This window comes from Pelmatolapia mariae, linkage group LG22, assembly GCF_036321145.2.
Source record: "Pelmatolapia mariae isolate MD_Pm_ZW linkage group LG22, Pm_UMD_F_2, whole genome shotgun sequence".
In the NCBI taxonomy this organism is placed as follows: Eukaryota; Metazoa; Chordata; class Actinopteri; order Cichliformes; family Cichlidae; genus Pelmatolapia; species Pelmatolapia mariae.
Window position 1 is genome coordinate 14931297 of NC_086245.2, and position 14457 is coordinate 14945753.

Consider the following 14457-nt stretch of genomic DNA (forward strand, 5'->3'; position numbering starts at 1 on the left):
GGGTTGGCAAAGAGAAAAGGAAGGGACAGGAGGAGATGGAAAGAGGACAGATGTCACATATAACAGCTGATGATGACAATGAAAGCAGTCCAAAAACTAAAGCTTCAAAAAATAGGGGGAAGAAGAGGCAGCGAGAAGTGGGTGACACGGAGGGAAACACTACAGAAGAAGGAGGAGTAAAAAAGAGGCGGAGGGGTGGTAGAAAGAAAGAGGAGAGCTCTGACGTTAGCCCCAGCTCAGCTCACGGAGGAGCAGGAAAGAAAAAGAGAAGCAAGAAAAAAGAAGGTGATGGAGAGGGTGAAGGAGAGGAAGAAACCAAGGGACCAACAAAGGTAAGGGGGGATTTGGAGGGTGCATTGTATGTCTTATTTTAAGGTTATATGAGATTATCTGATGTAGCTTTGCTTCTGTCCAGATGCCCCAAGAGAACTTGTTTGGAGACATAGAAGAAGAATTTGGAGTTAACAAAATCTGTCGGACACAGTCTGGTAGAGCCAGGTAGGACCCAAGTGCATGTGAGGAAAGCAGAATGTCTTTGAAAGGTTTCTACATCTGTTTTTTTCCCTGTTTTAACAGAGTCACAAAAGGAGCCGAGGGTAACTTTGTGAAAATAAACCTGAAGAAGAAATCTCATGTCAAAGGCTATGCCCTGAGAGGGATCGCTCTGCGCAGACAGGTATATTACATTTATTTGTTTGTTTTTGTGTGTGTGTGTGTGGTTATCATTGTGCATGAAAGTTTAAGGCCTATTTTTTTTAGGTTTACATATCAAAAAGTAGTGGGAAGAAGTGCACACTTTCTCAAAGATTTTATGCTTATATCATGTATAACACGTCCTTGTTATAATACAAACTTTATCCTGAGTAATAAAAATGCCTTCTTATATTTTCTTGGTGTCATAAATGTCTTCTTGGTGTTGCAGTTGTACATGCAGAAGTTCCAGCTGAAGGGAGAGCGTTTCGGTGGAGGTGGTGGATATTTTGGCAGAGGAAGATGGGGGGGCTTCAGAGGGGGTTTCAGAGGGGGCCTCAGTCGACAGGGTGACACCTGCTACAAATGTGGAGGGACCGGACACTGGGCTATTGACTGCAAAGGACGAGGTGACGCAGGAACAACAATAACAATAACTATTATTAAATACATATCTGATCTCAGAATGCTCTTAGTGTTGATAACACATCAGCCACACTCACAGTAAGAGGAAGTCAGTTAGCAAAAAGATTACTTGTAGGGAGGGTGGCTGTAAAGAGAGAAGAGCTCTCTTCAAAGCTTGAGCGAGGCCCTTCAGTTCTTCTTTTATCTGAAGGATGACGGAGCTACTCTACTAGAGTCCAAAAATAAAGTTTCAGAGCTGGAAATCAGCATCACAGGTCTGTTAAAAGCTTCGATATGTTTTGCAGCCCCTCCACCTCCTGTTGCTGACGATAAGGCGGCTGAGGAGGAGCCGTTTGAATTGCCCACCCTGGAGGAAGTTGCCAGGGCAACTGGGACGCTACAACCTCAGCCACAGGGTACATCTGTTGACCTAATTGCATGCAGCTCTCTGACAGAACTAGTCGGCTTATGCCTGACTGCATAGTTTCAGTGTCATAAATGCACTGTTTAAGTTTTACTTTGTGCATCATATTAATGACGTTATGTGAAACTTAGTTTTATCTTTTATCTGGTTAATAACTGTTCTTACTTTACCGTTATTAACCTTATGTTTTCTACAGCTAACACATAAACTGGAGTTTTATGTTTACTTCTGCTCATTAATGGAAAAAAGTTTTTAACACTTTGTTCATGTAAATTTGTGCACATTTATTTTTAGAGCTTAAATTTGAGCTGTTTTAAGTAACGAAGCTGTCAAATACAGATGTTTTGTGTTCCTAAGTCGTGCGTGTTTAGACCCTGATGCGTTTGTGTGTTCCAGTGGCAGCATCCACTTTTAAAGAGGAGCAGCATGATCAGGAAAAGGAAGTGGACAGTAAGCGTAAAGATGAAGTGCTGCTGAATGTGATTCGCCCTGATTATGAACGACCTCCTCCTCCACCACCCATGGAACCGCTTTATGAGCTCGCAGAGGATGGAAAAGTCCAGGGTAAGGACTGCACATTAAACTCATACTGAAAACTGAAAAATAGACATACAGTACACAGGCCTAAGAACTGGTTTTTCTCTTTATATTTAGAAACACCTGAAGATGTTTATTCGGCTCTAAGAGATCTTGGCTATCAGTCATTTCGACCAGGACAGGAGGAAGCCATCATGAGGATCCTGTCGGGTATGTAGTGTGCACACTCATAAGCTCATCTGCACACACTCATTTGCTAATTTACAATCTCTCTGTACATGTTTGTGTGTTTCCACCTTTAGGTCTGTCTACGCTCGTAGTGTTATCAACAGGGATGGGCAAATCGTTGTGCTACCAGCTCCCAGCTTACCTCTATGCTCAGAGATCCAAATGCATCACTTTGGTCATATCACCTCTCGTCTCTCTAATGGATGACCAGGTAAACACTTGTACACCTGATAGCTGTAGATAGGCAAAGAGCAAATCTAATTTTTCTAAACTAATGATAGAGTTGAGAATGTATTTGCTGAAAATCTTTTTGTGTTTCTGTGCAGCTGTCTGGCCTGCCAGCCAAGCTGAAGGCGGCCTGTATCCACTCCAATATGACAATGAAACAGCGAGAAGCAGCGATAGAAAAGGTAAAAGGAAGTGCATCAAGAATCAGATATGAGTGAGACTGAGCCACGTTGATTACAGCTTCTTTGTCAATGTCATTGAAAAATGAACAGCCTTTTATTGGATCGATGAATCCAATCACATTAGATGCAAGTCTTATTTCAACTTTGGCTACTACTTTGGCTGGGATGCAAATAAATGGTTTCACATAGTTAATCTTACAAACAGATGTTGAAAGTGAGAAAATAAAAACAGGATCAGATAAGTATTTGGTGCTGAATTTAGTTTTATTTTATTTTTCTGCAATAAATATTCTGTGACACTCAGATGCCCGTTTTTATGCCAGTGTGAATACAAATATCCATATATGGTCTTAAATCAGATATAGTTGGAATTTCAAATCAGTCAGATCAAGGTGTGTGCAGATGTGGTCCCAGCTCCATATGCTCACACACCTCCGCACAGAAGTAACAGCTGTTTTCTCCACAAAAAGCCAAAATGTGTAGCTTGTCCCTCCTCATCTTTCTGCTTGTGATTTGCCGACTTCTACAGCACCTTATCTTATAATTTAAGACGTGAATTAATTGACTTCTATGCGTATTTGAAAGTTGATATCAGTGATTATTTTCCGTTCATACCTTGTATTTGCCTCTGGCTGTTTTTCCAGGTGAAATCAGGCCAGGTATGTCTGCTGCTGCTCTCTCCAGAGGCCCTAGTTGGGGGAGGAGGTTCAGGTTCAGGGTGTCTTCCTTCTGCTCAGGAGCTCCCTCCTGTGGCCTTCGCTTGTATAGATGAAGCTCACTGTGTCTCAGAGTGGTCCCACAACTTCAGACCCTGCTACCTAAGACTCTGCAAGGTGTGTTGATTCCTGGAGATCATCGTACTCTAACACAAGTGATGTTAATTCTGCTACTTGTTCAAACAACTCACTGTGTTGAACTTCTGTGTTGAAAATTTATGTAAATTAGCTTCTACAGTTTTTTTTTCTTTTTAGAACAGTGGTATCACTCTTGATTATCTCTTTAAGTCTTTAATACAGTGCTTGTTTGTAGGTATTACGAGAGCGTCTGGGAGTACGATGCTTGCTAGGACTCACAGCTACAGCCACTCTGTCCACTGCTCTGGACATTGCTAAACATCTGGAAATCAGTGATCAAGCCGGCATTGCTGTCAGATCTGCAGCTGTGCCTCCAAACCTGAATCTTTCTGTGTCCACGGATAGAGAAAAGGATCAGGTCAAATGAGTGTTTTTGTGTCCTTGACTGACATTTATTTGTGGATTTTTAGCAGTTCTAGATCCAAGAGTCCTTCTCTTACTAAAATTAGTTTCCAATGTGTGCAATTGTCGTCTTAGGCTTTAGTCTCCTTGTTGAAAGGTGATCGGTTTGGTTGTCTTGACTCGATCATCGTCTACTGCACCAGAAGAGAGGAGACGGTGCGTGTGGCGGCACTTCTCCGAACCTGCCTTCAAGGGGTGCTGTTAAAAGAAAACAAGAAGAGCAGCAGCAGCAGCCAGTCAGAAAACAATCCTGTAGGGCAGAGAAAGAAAGAACTGGGTAAGTGTTTTTTAAAAAATGTGATTAATTAAAAACCAGTAAGGAGAGAGTTGATATGGCGGGGGAACAAATGAAAAATGAATATGGACCCTATACTGTGTTATGGAAATCTGTGGTACATAACTTAAGATAACATTAATTACAGGTGAAGTCTATTTCCTTCAGTCTCCTTGACTTTGTGGTTTTGTCCTTTATGTATTTAGCTCGGAAGAAGATTCGTAAACCGCTGAAATGGCAGGCTGAATCGTACCACGCCGGCCTGTCGGGGTCAGAGCGGCGACGCGTGCAGAACAACTTCATGTGCGGAGAGCTCAGAATCGTGGTGGCCACAGTGGCATTTGGCATGGGCCTGGATAAATCTGATGTTCGTGGTATCATCCATTACAACATGCCTAAGGTGGGCAGTGCTCGGATCTATCCTGACTCATGTCTTCTCATACTGGACTTGAAAATACATTAAATATTTTTTAACTGTCTCTTTTAGTTTGCTTTGGGCCATTTTATCCTGTTTTTCTTGTTGACAGAGCTTTGAGAGTTACGTTCAGGAAATTGGGAGGGCAGGAAGAGATGGAGAGCCAGCTCACTGTCACCTTTTCCTGGACCCGGAGGTGAGTCTTAAAATTGTGATATTACTGACATCAATGATGTAGTTACAGAAAGCAGTATTGATGCGGTGGGATTGCAGGTCTTGGAAAAAATAGGTCTTTGTAAATGGCCTGTATTTGTATAGCACTTTACTAGTCCCTAAGGACCCCAAAGCGCTTTACACATCCAGTCATCCACCCATTCACACACACATTCACACACTTTGTACACATTTGTTGTGATGGTTGACTGTGCTTAAGAAATGAACTTCCTCAATGTCAGCTGGCAATTTCAAACAAATCCCGTTTTAAATACTTTATAAATAATAATCTTTGAGGGGGTTCTGTGTCAGTGTAGATAACATGACCCTAAATAAACCAGAGAGAAAGTGGAATCGTGAACCTTCTGTCATATGCACAATCAGTTTGTAATAAAATGTTTGTCTAAGTGTAAGAGAGAGGAGTTGAGATGCTCCCGGTCATAAAGGGATGGACATGGTCAGCAACAATATTCATGTAGACTGTAGTGTTTAAATGATTCTCAGTGGGTAATGAGAGGTCCAAAATGTGCCATGAAAATATCACACTGTTACACCACCACCAATCATCTTTCTTCTCCATTCTGGTGCTCGCTTTGAACTTCAGCAGGTTCCAACCGAACATCTGCATGCGAAAAATGCATAGAGTTGCTGTTGTGTTGAGTGTGATTGTCTGATGAGATATTTGAACTGACAAGGAAGTGAAGAGGTGAACCTAATAAAGTGGCCAGTGAGTGTATATTGCATGTACGAATAATATCATGTCATTCTGTGTGTGATTGTAGGGTGGAGACCTCCATGAGCTCCGTCGCCATATCTACGCAGACACAGTGGACTACTATACGGTGAAAAGACTGGTGCAGAAAGTTTTCCCAGCTTGCAAATGTAAACAGATACACCAGAAACAGCAGGAACTCTTCAAGGTAACTCCTCCTTCGTCTGTCTGTGAGTGTGTTTTAGCCTGAAGAAATGTCTTTTTATGTAGAACTCAAACTTTCTATGAAGTAAAGGACTGTGTGTCTGCGTGTTTGTGTAGGATGTTGAAGACTTTGAGCTGTTGGAGGTGATGGATGTGTGCGATCAGGAGAGCAGCATGAATTCTTCTGCTCAACAAGACATGTCAGACAAAGATGAATCACAACCTGCTGCTGCACCTGTAAGTAAAGTGGGAACTGGTCTCTGATTGCTTCACACAATAGAGAAATTGAAACAACAAAATATTTAAATGCTAAATTCATAATTACTTTTATTAGTACATGAACTTTTTTGGTAATATTACTTTTTTTACTGCAAGGAATCAGATCTCAGTTCTGTTGGGCTAGCCGTCCGAGAAGACAACGATAAAAGAGAGGAACGAAATGAGGATGAGATGAAAAAACAGACAGAAGACCAGAGAGATAACCGGGAGAGGGACCAAGAAGAGGAGCGCAGTGATTGGCCTAGGGAGCGAGTCTGTCACACGCACGAACGAGCGATTCCCATCCAAGAGACCGTCGAGGCTCTGGACATCACGGAGGAAGGTGAGTGGAAACGTACAATAAGAAAATCACATTGATTGATAAAACACAGTAAAATGAACAGGTGTAGGCTGATTTGTACACGGAAAGCACATTAGCATAAATCTTTAAACATTTAAAAAATTTTTTCTGACTTGAGGTTAAGACAGAATTTAAGCCTGATCTCATCCACGCAGGTTGTTTAGTGGCTCGTGCGCTGAATCCAGTGAAAGCAAAAGGCCAAAAAGCTAAAGCCAGAACAGTTTGATGACCAGATTACGCTCAAACAGATGAATTTAGAAAACAAATAAAATGATACAAAACTGGAGCAAACGCATTAAAATAAGAAAACCATCTAATAAAATCACTTGTATTTAAAACAAATCGTGTAGATTACAGAAATTCATCCTAAATTTCCCAAGAGACACTCTAAAATCCAGCAAACAACAAAAACATCAAAATACATGAACTACTCTCAGTGTTTTTTAAATTTAAATTTTTTTTAATGTTTTTCCAGGTGTGGAAACGCTGCTCTGCTATCTGGAGCTGCACCCACAGCGCTTCGTGGAGCTCCTCCACCCCACTCTGTCTGTGTGTAAAGTCAGCTGCTACGATGGGCCGAGGCAGCTCCAGAAAATCACAAAAATGTATGACAATGTTGGCCGGGCACATGAACGTGTGCGTCTGTGATTGTAATGTTACTGTTAAGACGTCTTAAACTTGTCTCTTCTCTGCAGTTGCCCTCCGATCGCTGTGGTGCTGGCCAGGCGGCGAATGGCGGGCGAGCGGGTGGAGCAGTGTGACCAGCTTGAGTTTGATGTTGTCGAGGTCGCGGACACTATGGGATGGCAGCTCCCTCTCGTGAAGAGAGGACTCAGGCAGCTGCAGTGGAGCACCGATAGAGGTTTGTTCATGAGTTCATGTTTGCTTTTTTTTTTTTTTCATTTAGTATCGATTTAGTATCCACACATTCACAGCAATAACAATCCAAGGAGTCCCCATGGAAAATGGACCAGTTTACTCATGATCACAGGTAGTTGCAGGGAGGCTCTCAGCCCTTATAAAGTCTGAAAATGTCTTTAACATACATTTAGTAATAGAAGACCTTAAAAAGTATTAAGCTGCCTTGAGTTCGGTTCAGAAGGGTCTCACATCACTGAGAGTATGAGAGGCGGAAACGGGCTTCCATAGATACTTTTACTGTACCTACCTTTGAAATTTTCCTGACATCAGTTTGTGTTCTTAAGACAATTTGACTTTTTATATGTATTTTCCTTGCAAGTGTAGTTTGGAGTTTAATTTAAAGTTTTACTAAAAGCCCTTAAAAAGTACAACTTGCTTATACGTGTAGGGATGCCCTGTTGCCTTCTAACGTCAGTGTTACAGTCTGATTGTCCCTCTGTGGTTTTAGGGTCTAACCTTGAGTCTAAATTTAGTTCTGTGAGATGCTTGTTGGATGTTTCCCTTCATTTCCAGCTGGGCTGCAGTAGGAATAATCAGTCAAAAATGCTTTTGTTTCAGCTGGGGGACGTAGCGGTGTCCTCGTCGAATTCTCCAGTCCTTCGTTCTACTTTCGTTCCTATGGTGACCTGAGCGATGAGGAGATGGACAGAGTCTGTCAGTTCCTCCATAAACGAGTGCAGGACCAAGAGAGAACGCAGCTGTACCAGCTGACGGCCTGTTTTAAGGCCTTCAAGAGGTACAGTAAGCTTTTTTGATTATCTGCTGATTTTATGGATTATCCACTAATTAAAAAAACATATTCTTAAATAAGATCTAGCCTGTTTTCCAGTATTGGCTAGCTTTGACCGTTTGTCTTTTTGTGTGCAATTACCCTCTGTCTGCTTTGGTGTTTGACTTTGTGTTCGCTGTGCTTCAGTGTTGCCTACTGCAGCGTATTGTCCTGTGTAGACGATCTGGATGAGAGCCGCAGTTTGCAGTTAAAAAGCCTTCTGTCCGAGTACTTTGATAAGAGGCGGGACGGAGACCACGCTCTCAAACCTTTTGACCTCGAGGAGCTCGACAAATATAAGGTTTTACAAAGACAAATAATTAAGTAAAAAACTTTTCAGGAGTTGTAGTTAATGTGAAGTCTGTGAACGTTTCGGCTTACCTCTGTATGTTTTAGCTGTTGGACTGGGAGGATCAAATCAGAGCCGACATCAGAAGTTTCCTCTCCAACCGAAGTGACGAGAAGTTTTCTGGAAGGGCTGTCGCTCGTATCTTCCATGGCATAGGTGAGGACACACATGCGCACACACATTTACCTGCATAAGTGCAGGTAGGTTTGTTTTTTTTTGGGGGGGGACCAAAACAATTTTCTCTCCAACCTTTCTTACTGAAGTACTTCATGCTTTACATTAAATGTGGAGGTGTTTGCATGTTTACATTCACCTTTACACATATTCAGAATGTATCCTTTTAAATGGCACCAAATTATCCAACTTAAAAACGTCTGCTGAAGCCTGTCTGCTGTGAATAGTTGGTCACAGATTTTTTTGTGTTTGTCAGAACATCAACTCCAAAACAGTGAACCTATAAACCTCTAGAGGTCGTTAGAGAGCTAATTTAGGACTTTTCAGTTTTGCTGAAATTTTAATAGTTCAAAGTTTACAAACCTAAGCTAGATAGCGTCAGAAAATTGTTGCTATAGATTATTTGTGAAGGCATTGAATGAAATTAAGTTGATTACTTATGTGTTATGTAAAAAAAAAAGATTTTGGGAGGCCTTTGTGTTGACCTGTGTAGGACTGTCAGTGTGTTCAGGCTGTATGTTGCACTGCGATGGGCTCCCTCCTCCCTACAACTGTAAATTGGGATAAATAGCTAAGAAAATAAGGAGCTGAAAAGTTTTGGGGGCTCGGGAGATGACTTGCTTTTGAAGTGCCAAACAGTTTGAGATCCACTGTGCTCAGCTAATCACATGTTCACTTCTCAGCTGACCAATGGACTCTTTATTTCAAAAGTCTAACACCCTCCTTACACTTATCTTTTATCTTTAATTTTATATAAGTTCTCGGAAAGAAAATTAAGTCATTTTAATAATAATAATGATGATGACGATGTTTATAAAATATCTTTTCAAGAACCCAAGGTTTCTTTAGACAAAAAGCCTCGTGAACAGGTGACATTTTAACTACTTGTTGAAATTTCCAAAGCCGGGGCGTTACAAATCCCAGAGGGGAGCAGTCCCCACATAAGGACTGAAGCCTTTCTGTGGGGACTCGAGAGCACGACTTTATCAGGAGAATTCGGAGTCTGGGATGGGGTGTAGGGGAGGAGAAGGTCTGATAAGTGAGCAGGATTTTTAAAGAAGCTGTAGGATCTGACCAGGGGGTGTTGTGTTGCCAGGACTAAGTGCAGGTAAGAACTCTGGCAGCTGACTTCTGAACATACCAAAGAGGACACCAGTGCAGTGATGTAGACGATAAAGTGATGAAGACCTCAATGAGGGTTTCAGCTGTACAGTCTGAGACTAACCTGAATCTGGATTTATGCAAGAGTGTAATAACCGCAGATATGTGGATAATCACTCTCACATTTTCCTACATTTGAATTTTATTTTACTCTTTTGGGATTCTTTGGCTGTCAACCTGAAAACAGGTTAAGGTGGCACGTTTCTTTTAAAATAAATTTTATCCAGCACCTCCCAGAATTATAGACCTTGATCTTTAGCCTTCCTTTTTTTATTAGCCACAGTTAAACACAGCTAATAATAGTAATTTTACATTAATATTTAACTAAGGAGAATTTGAATGTGTGCTTTATTTTTCATGTATGAATTTCACTGTTTGGCCTTTCCTCCATCAGCTGTGGATGTTGAAGTTAAAACTTCTATAAACTAAAGCTAAATAAATCCAATCTGTGTTTCAGGCAGTCCGTGTTATCCGGCTCAAACCTACGGCAAAGACAGACGTTACTGGAGGAAGTACATCCAGTTTGACTTCAACCAGCTCATCAGACTGGCTACTCAGGAGATCATTCGCTTCAAGTGATCGACCAGATGGTCCAATATTATTATTATTTTTTTTTACGTAGGTTTCATAATTTGTTTGTATACAAAAACTAAATAAAATCTATTTTTGTATCTTGGTCTTTGAGATACATTTATTTAAAAAATAAAATCTCAGGACGAGAACAAATCTGTGGTCAGTAAACATAAAACCTCACAGGTGAGGAAAATAAAATCCCTGAACCAGAAATGAACTGACATAAGGAAGTAAAACTTAAAGTGTGGGATTTTGTGCTCTGTGTGCATGAATATTACTGAACAAAAATTTTAAACATAAGAATAACAATTATTTACTTGACTGTAATTTATTATGACCCAAATTTAAGAGGATTAGTGAAAAGGAGAGCCGCTTTCTGAACTTGTGTTCCTTTTTCCCCAGTTTTTTATTGCCATTGTTAAAACTTTACTCCACTTCAGGAGATGCACATAAAGCTTTTGAGCTGTAAACATTTAGATTACCTGGTTAGTGGAATTGTTTTGGGTTTTTTAATTTTTTTGTTTCACTGTAAATAGCAACAAGGTAAAGTATTTAAGTCTCTTTTTGTAGCTTAATTTTTCCTATCTGCTGCTTAATCTATAGGCATCAGAGATGTACCGGCCTTCTCATGAACCACTTGGTGAGCAAGTGAATCTGTGTTGGTGTGATGAACGTCATATTTCTTTTAAGAAAAAAAAAGGAAAAAAAAAAAAAAAAAGCAAGCTGAAAGCTCAAACAGGCTTATTAAAGTGAGGTAAGTGAAACAGAGCCAGCAGTGGTTGGGTTTCTTTATTCATTGTACTTCCACCGTGCACGTACCTGATTTAACTCGATATCTTGCATGAAAAAGATGCAGTTTTTGTAGTTTTGCCTCTGTACTAACCGAAACAATCAAGATGTGATTGACGTGCAGGCGTTCAGCTTTACTTTGTGGGGTTTACAAATTACACACACGCTTTCTTTTTCCAGAAGGTCAAAAGTAATTCGAGAATGAACTCATACGCAATTTCCTGGCCAGGTGACACCTGTTCTCTTGCTGTTTCCTGACAAATGAAGCAGAGTTTGAGTTTAAAGAGTTTGAGGGGGGAGACCATTATGCCGAAAAACCAAAATAAACCTATCAGATTGATACCAGAGGCTTTAGGAGTGGGCAATTCAACAACCTGGAACATTATTAAAAGAGAGAGTACTCTGGCCAGCTGAAGAACAAAAAGCTTTTAAAGATCACAGATTTGAACTTCTATTCTATAAAATTTTAGTTAATATTATTACTAATATATTTGACACTTAAAAAGGATATGACAAATCCAACACTAAAATCAGTTGTTAAGATTGTTTATTTTAGGTCTTTTATAAATGTTGTTCTTTCTAGAAGACTTTGACATCAGGGTGGAAAATTTATTCTACAATTAGTTCCCCCCAAATCAGTGCAGTTACCTTTTTGGTATTTGGAAACCTGGTTAATTATTGTTCAATCCTCTTCTGACTGTATTCTACAAACCAAGTGGAAATAACTTTGGGACTTCTCATGTTTCACTCTGACATCTTCCCAGAGCTTTCTGTAATTTCAGACACAGCCGTTCTTTAACCTCTGTGCATTTAAAAGTGTATCTGGTGTATTTTTATTTTAAATATTTGTGATTTTTTTTTTCTGAATGAGTTTTGCACAGCACCCAGCACTTGAAAACTAAGCTAAGTAGACTTTGCTTCCATGTGATGATATAAATTCCTGTGTGTAAAACGCAAAAAAACAATGTTGTTAAGTTGGGCTTTTTTGGGAAAGTGGCTAATCACGGTGTCAATGCTCGGTCACACCTAGAAAATGTTCATTATCAAACACGGCCTTTGGCAGCTTCACGATAGACCGATAAGGTAATGTAATAAGAGGTTTGGCAGAGTATAACTGAATATAAATCAAACTTTTTTTCTATTCTCACTAGTAAATCAGCAGCCACCCAATGAGCTGATACAGAATAAACACATTAAAATTCAGGACAGCGAGTACTTCAACTGCAGTTAATGGATAAACATCAGCACCATCTTATCTGAGCATTAAAAATCTGCCAAAGCAGTTCACTATAAGGATGTTATCATCAGGTGTTTCTCTGGTGATACTGACCAGGCTGTAGCACTCAGTTGTATTTTATTTATAGATTACCTTTAGCCAAAAGGCTTCATACCTCGAACCACATGCTGCTACACTCTATGGAAAAGCTGTCACGAGATGTGAAACGATTCAAAAGATGAAAACAAACACTGTATTCTTTAATTGTGACTTGCAGGATCTCAGGTTTGAAAGATGCCACAGCGCCAGGCATACATTTGTTAAATGAGGTGAGACAGAATGCATGACAGGTTTTCTGTTTAGCCGGTGCTCATTACAGAGTAAATGCCCATCATCTCTCAGTGTGTGTTGAAGATTATGAAGACACCAGGCTGCTGATAATAGCATTTTATTCCCATTAAATGGCCATTTGAATCACAATGTTTGGCACTACTTATAACAAACTGATAGCAAAGCTATTACCATTAAATAACCAACCTGCTAAATGGAGCAAAGCCTGCAAGCTAGCTGACGCAGGCGAGGCGTTATACTTACATAACACACTTTACTTTATAGATCCTAAATTTAAATCTGTGGGCAACTCCTTTGAAAAAAAAAGAAAAAAAAAGAGTCAAAAATCCTATTTCATTCTAGTCATACAATTTTTGTGTGACCTCTAAAACACCTGCCCAAATAAATACCTGGCAGCATTTGAAAATGGCCGTCAAGTTTACCAGATTTGATTGCAGAAGGACTCTGGTCAAACAGTTCTCAAGACAAACGGTCACGGCTGCTATACCCTCTACAAAGTGCCTTGTGTAAATAAGTTAGGGAAATCATACTTTACAATTGGTTTTACTTACAAGGAAATTATTACTTTTAGCACATAAACACAGTTTGCTGATAAGATTAAGGGTGCTGAAAAGATTGCGCAAAAAGCTGGATCTGGTCAGAAGGGAAAAAAAAACAGACTTTAAAGAGCTGGTGGGAATTGTACAAAATGAAATAGCTGGAAGTGGAAGATGCAGGGATACTGACAGTTACACCCTTGTGCAATAAAGAGAATGTATGTTAATGCTACCATGTCAATATTGACCAAAAACTCTGGGAAATGTTTCCAGCATCTTGTTGAATTTGAGCCATGAAGAATTAAGGTAGGTGTGTCAAAAGTGAGGAGGGCAACAGGGAGTCCAACCTAATAATTTAAAACTACAATCATTCAGTTTCTCTTTCTACAGGAGGCAACATGTTTGCAGTTGAGCTACTGGCCTTGTGGAGGAAGTTTGAAGCTTAAGTAGCAGACATGCCCTCACTGACAGCACTCACATGCTTTAGCTCCTTGCATGTTAGTCATATGACCACTCAGCCAATAACAATAATGATCTCAGACTGTCCTGGTCTTCCACTCATCATCTCCATTTGATAACAGTCATTCAGTTAAACACTTATAGCTGTAATTTCACCTTCAAATGGTACCTGAACTGTAGATTGCTTTGTGAATATAACTGCAAAAAAGGCTCTTCGTGTTCACCACTGCCTTTATGTTAACAGGTATAAGTGTCCCATTGCTTTCCAATAACAGTGGAAGTCTGATCCAGCTTTTATAGCTCCTTCACGTAGTCTTTTATTTCAGTTACCATATAATCCCCTGTCTTTATTTTCTGCCTGTAAAACTGTCTGCTGTTTTCCAGCACTACTGTAAAAGATGTATTGTGCAGTGTAATATATGAGATGCTCAAAGGTCCAATCTGAGAGATAATTAAATTTGAGTGTTTTATTGGCACGTCAGGTTAGAGGACTCCGTGGGCTCATAAAATCGCTAAAAACATTCAGTCAGGATTCAAAATTATGGATACCAGTTTGGAAAGCTGACATCAGGGGGATGAGCTTTGTGTGTGTGTGTGTGTGTGTCAGCAGCTCTGTAATTTGCTTTTAAGGTGTGTTCTTAAAGTATCAGCGTACAACCCTCAGCTGTTACAATCATGTATGTCACCGCGTCTGAGAGGAAGTTAGAGGCTGGTCATCCTCGAGGGCAGTCTGCATGCTTACATGCATACATATGGAGCGTAAAGTAATAAA

At 40.2% G+C, this 14457-nt stretch overlaps 1 protein-coding gene across 1 annotated transcript; it reads left to right on the plus strand.

The window, feature by feature from the left end:
• Positions 1 to 263: 263 nt before the first annotated feature.
• Positions 264 to 10340, plus strand: recql4 (RecQ helicase-like 4). The gene is made up of 23 exons (XM_065471995.1): positions 264 to 332; positions 416 to 498; positions 577 to 676; positions 923 to 1100; positions 1401 to 1511; positions 1916 to 2083; positions 2174 to 2266; positions 2359 to 2495; positions 2611 to 2694; positions 3339 to 3527; positions 3724 to 3906; positions 4026 to 4227; positions 4431 to 4624; positions 4752 to 4835; positions 5635 to 5772; positions 5886 to 6014; positions 6201 to 6369; positions 6863 to 6992; positions 7083 to 7249; positions 7867 to 8044; positions 8225 to 8378; positions 8474 to 8582; positions 10219 to 10340. Exons 2-23 carry the CDS (start codon positions 416 to 418, stop codon positions 10338 to 10340), a joined length of 3102 nt encoding a protein of 1033 aa, XP_065328067.1. The 5' UTR covers positions 264 to 332.
• Positions 10341 to 14457: the final 4117 nt, after the last annotated feature.

What these genes read in the sequence shown, in the direction of transcription:
- recql4 (XM_065471995.1), top strand. Translation starts at nt 416, where the DNA reads ATGCCCCAAGAGAACTTGTTTGGAGACATAGAAGAAGAATTTGGAGTT. An exon ending in GAGAAGCAGCGATAGAAAAG is followed by an intron (nt 2,695 to 3,338) that starts GTAAAAGGAAGT and finishes CTGTTTTTCCAG; the next exon opens with GTGAAATCAGGCCAGGTATG. An exon ending in TGTTTTAAGGCCTTCAAGAG is followed by an intron (nt 8,045 to 8,224) that starts GTACAGTAAGCT and finishes GCTGTGCTTCAG; the next exon opens with TGTTGCCTACTGCAGCGTAT.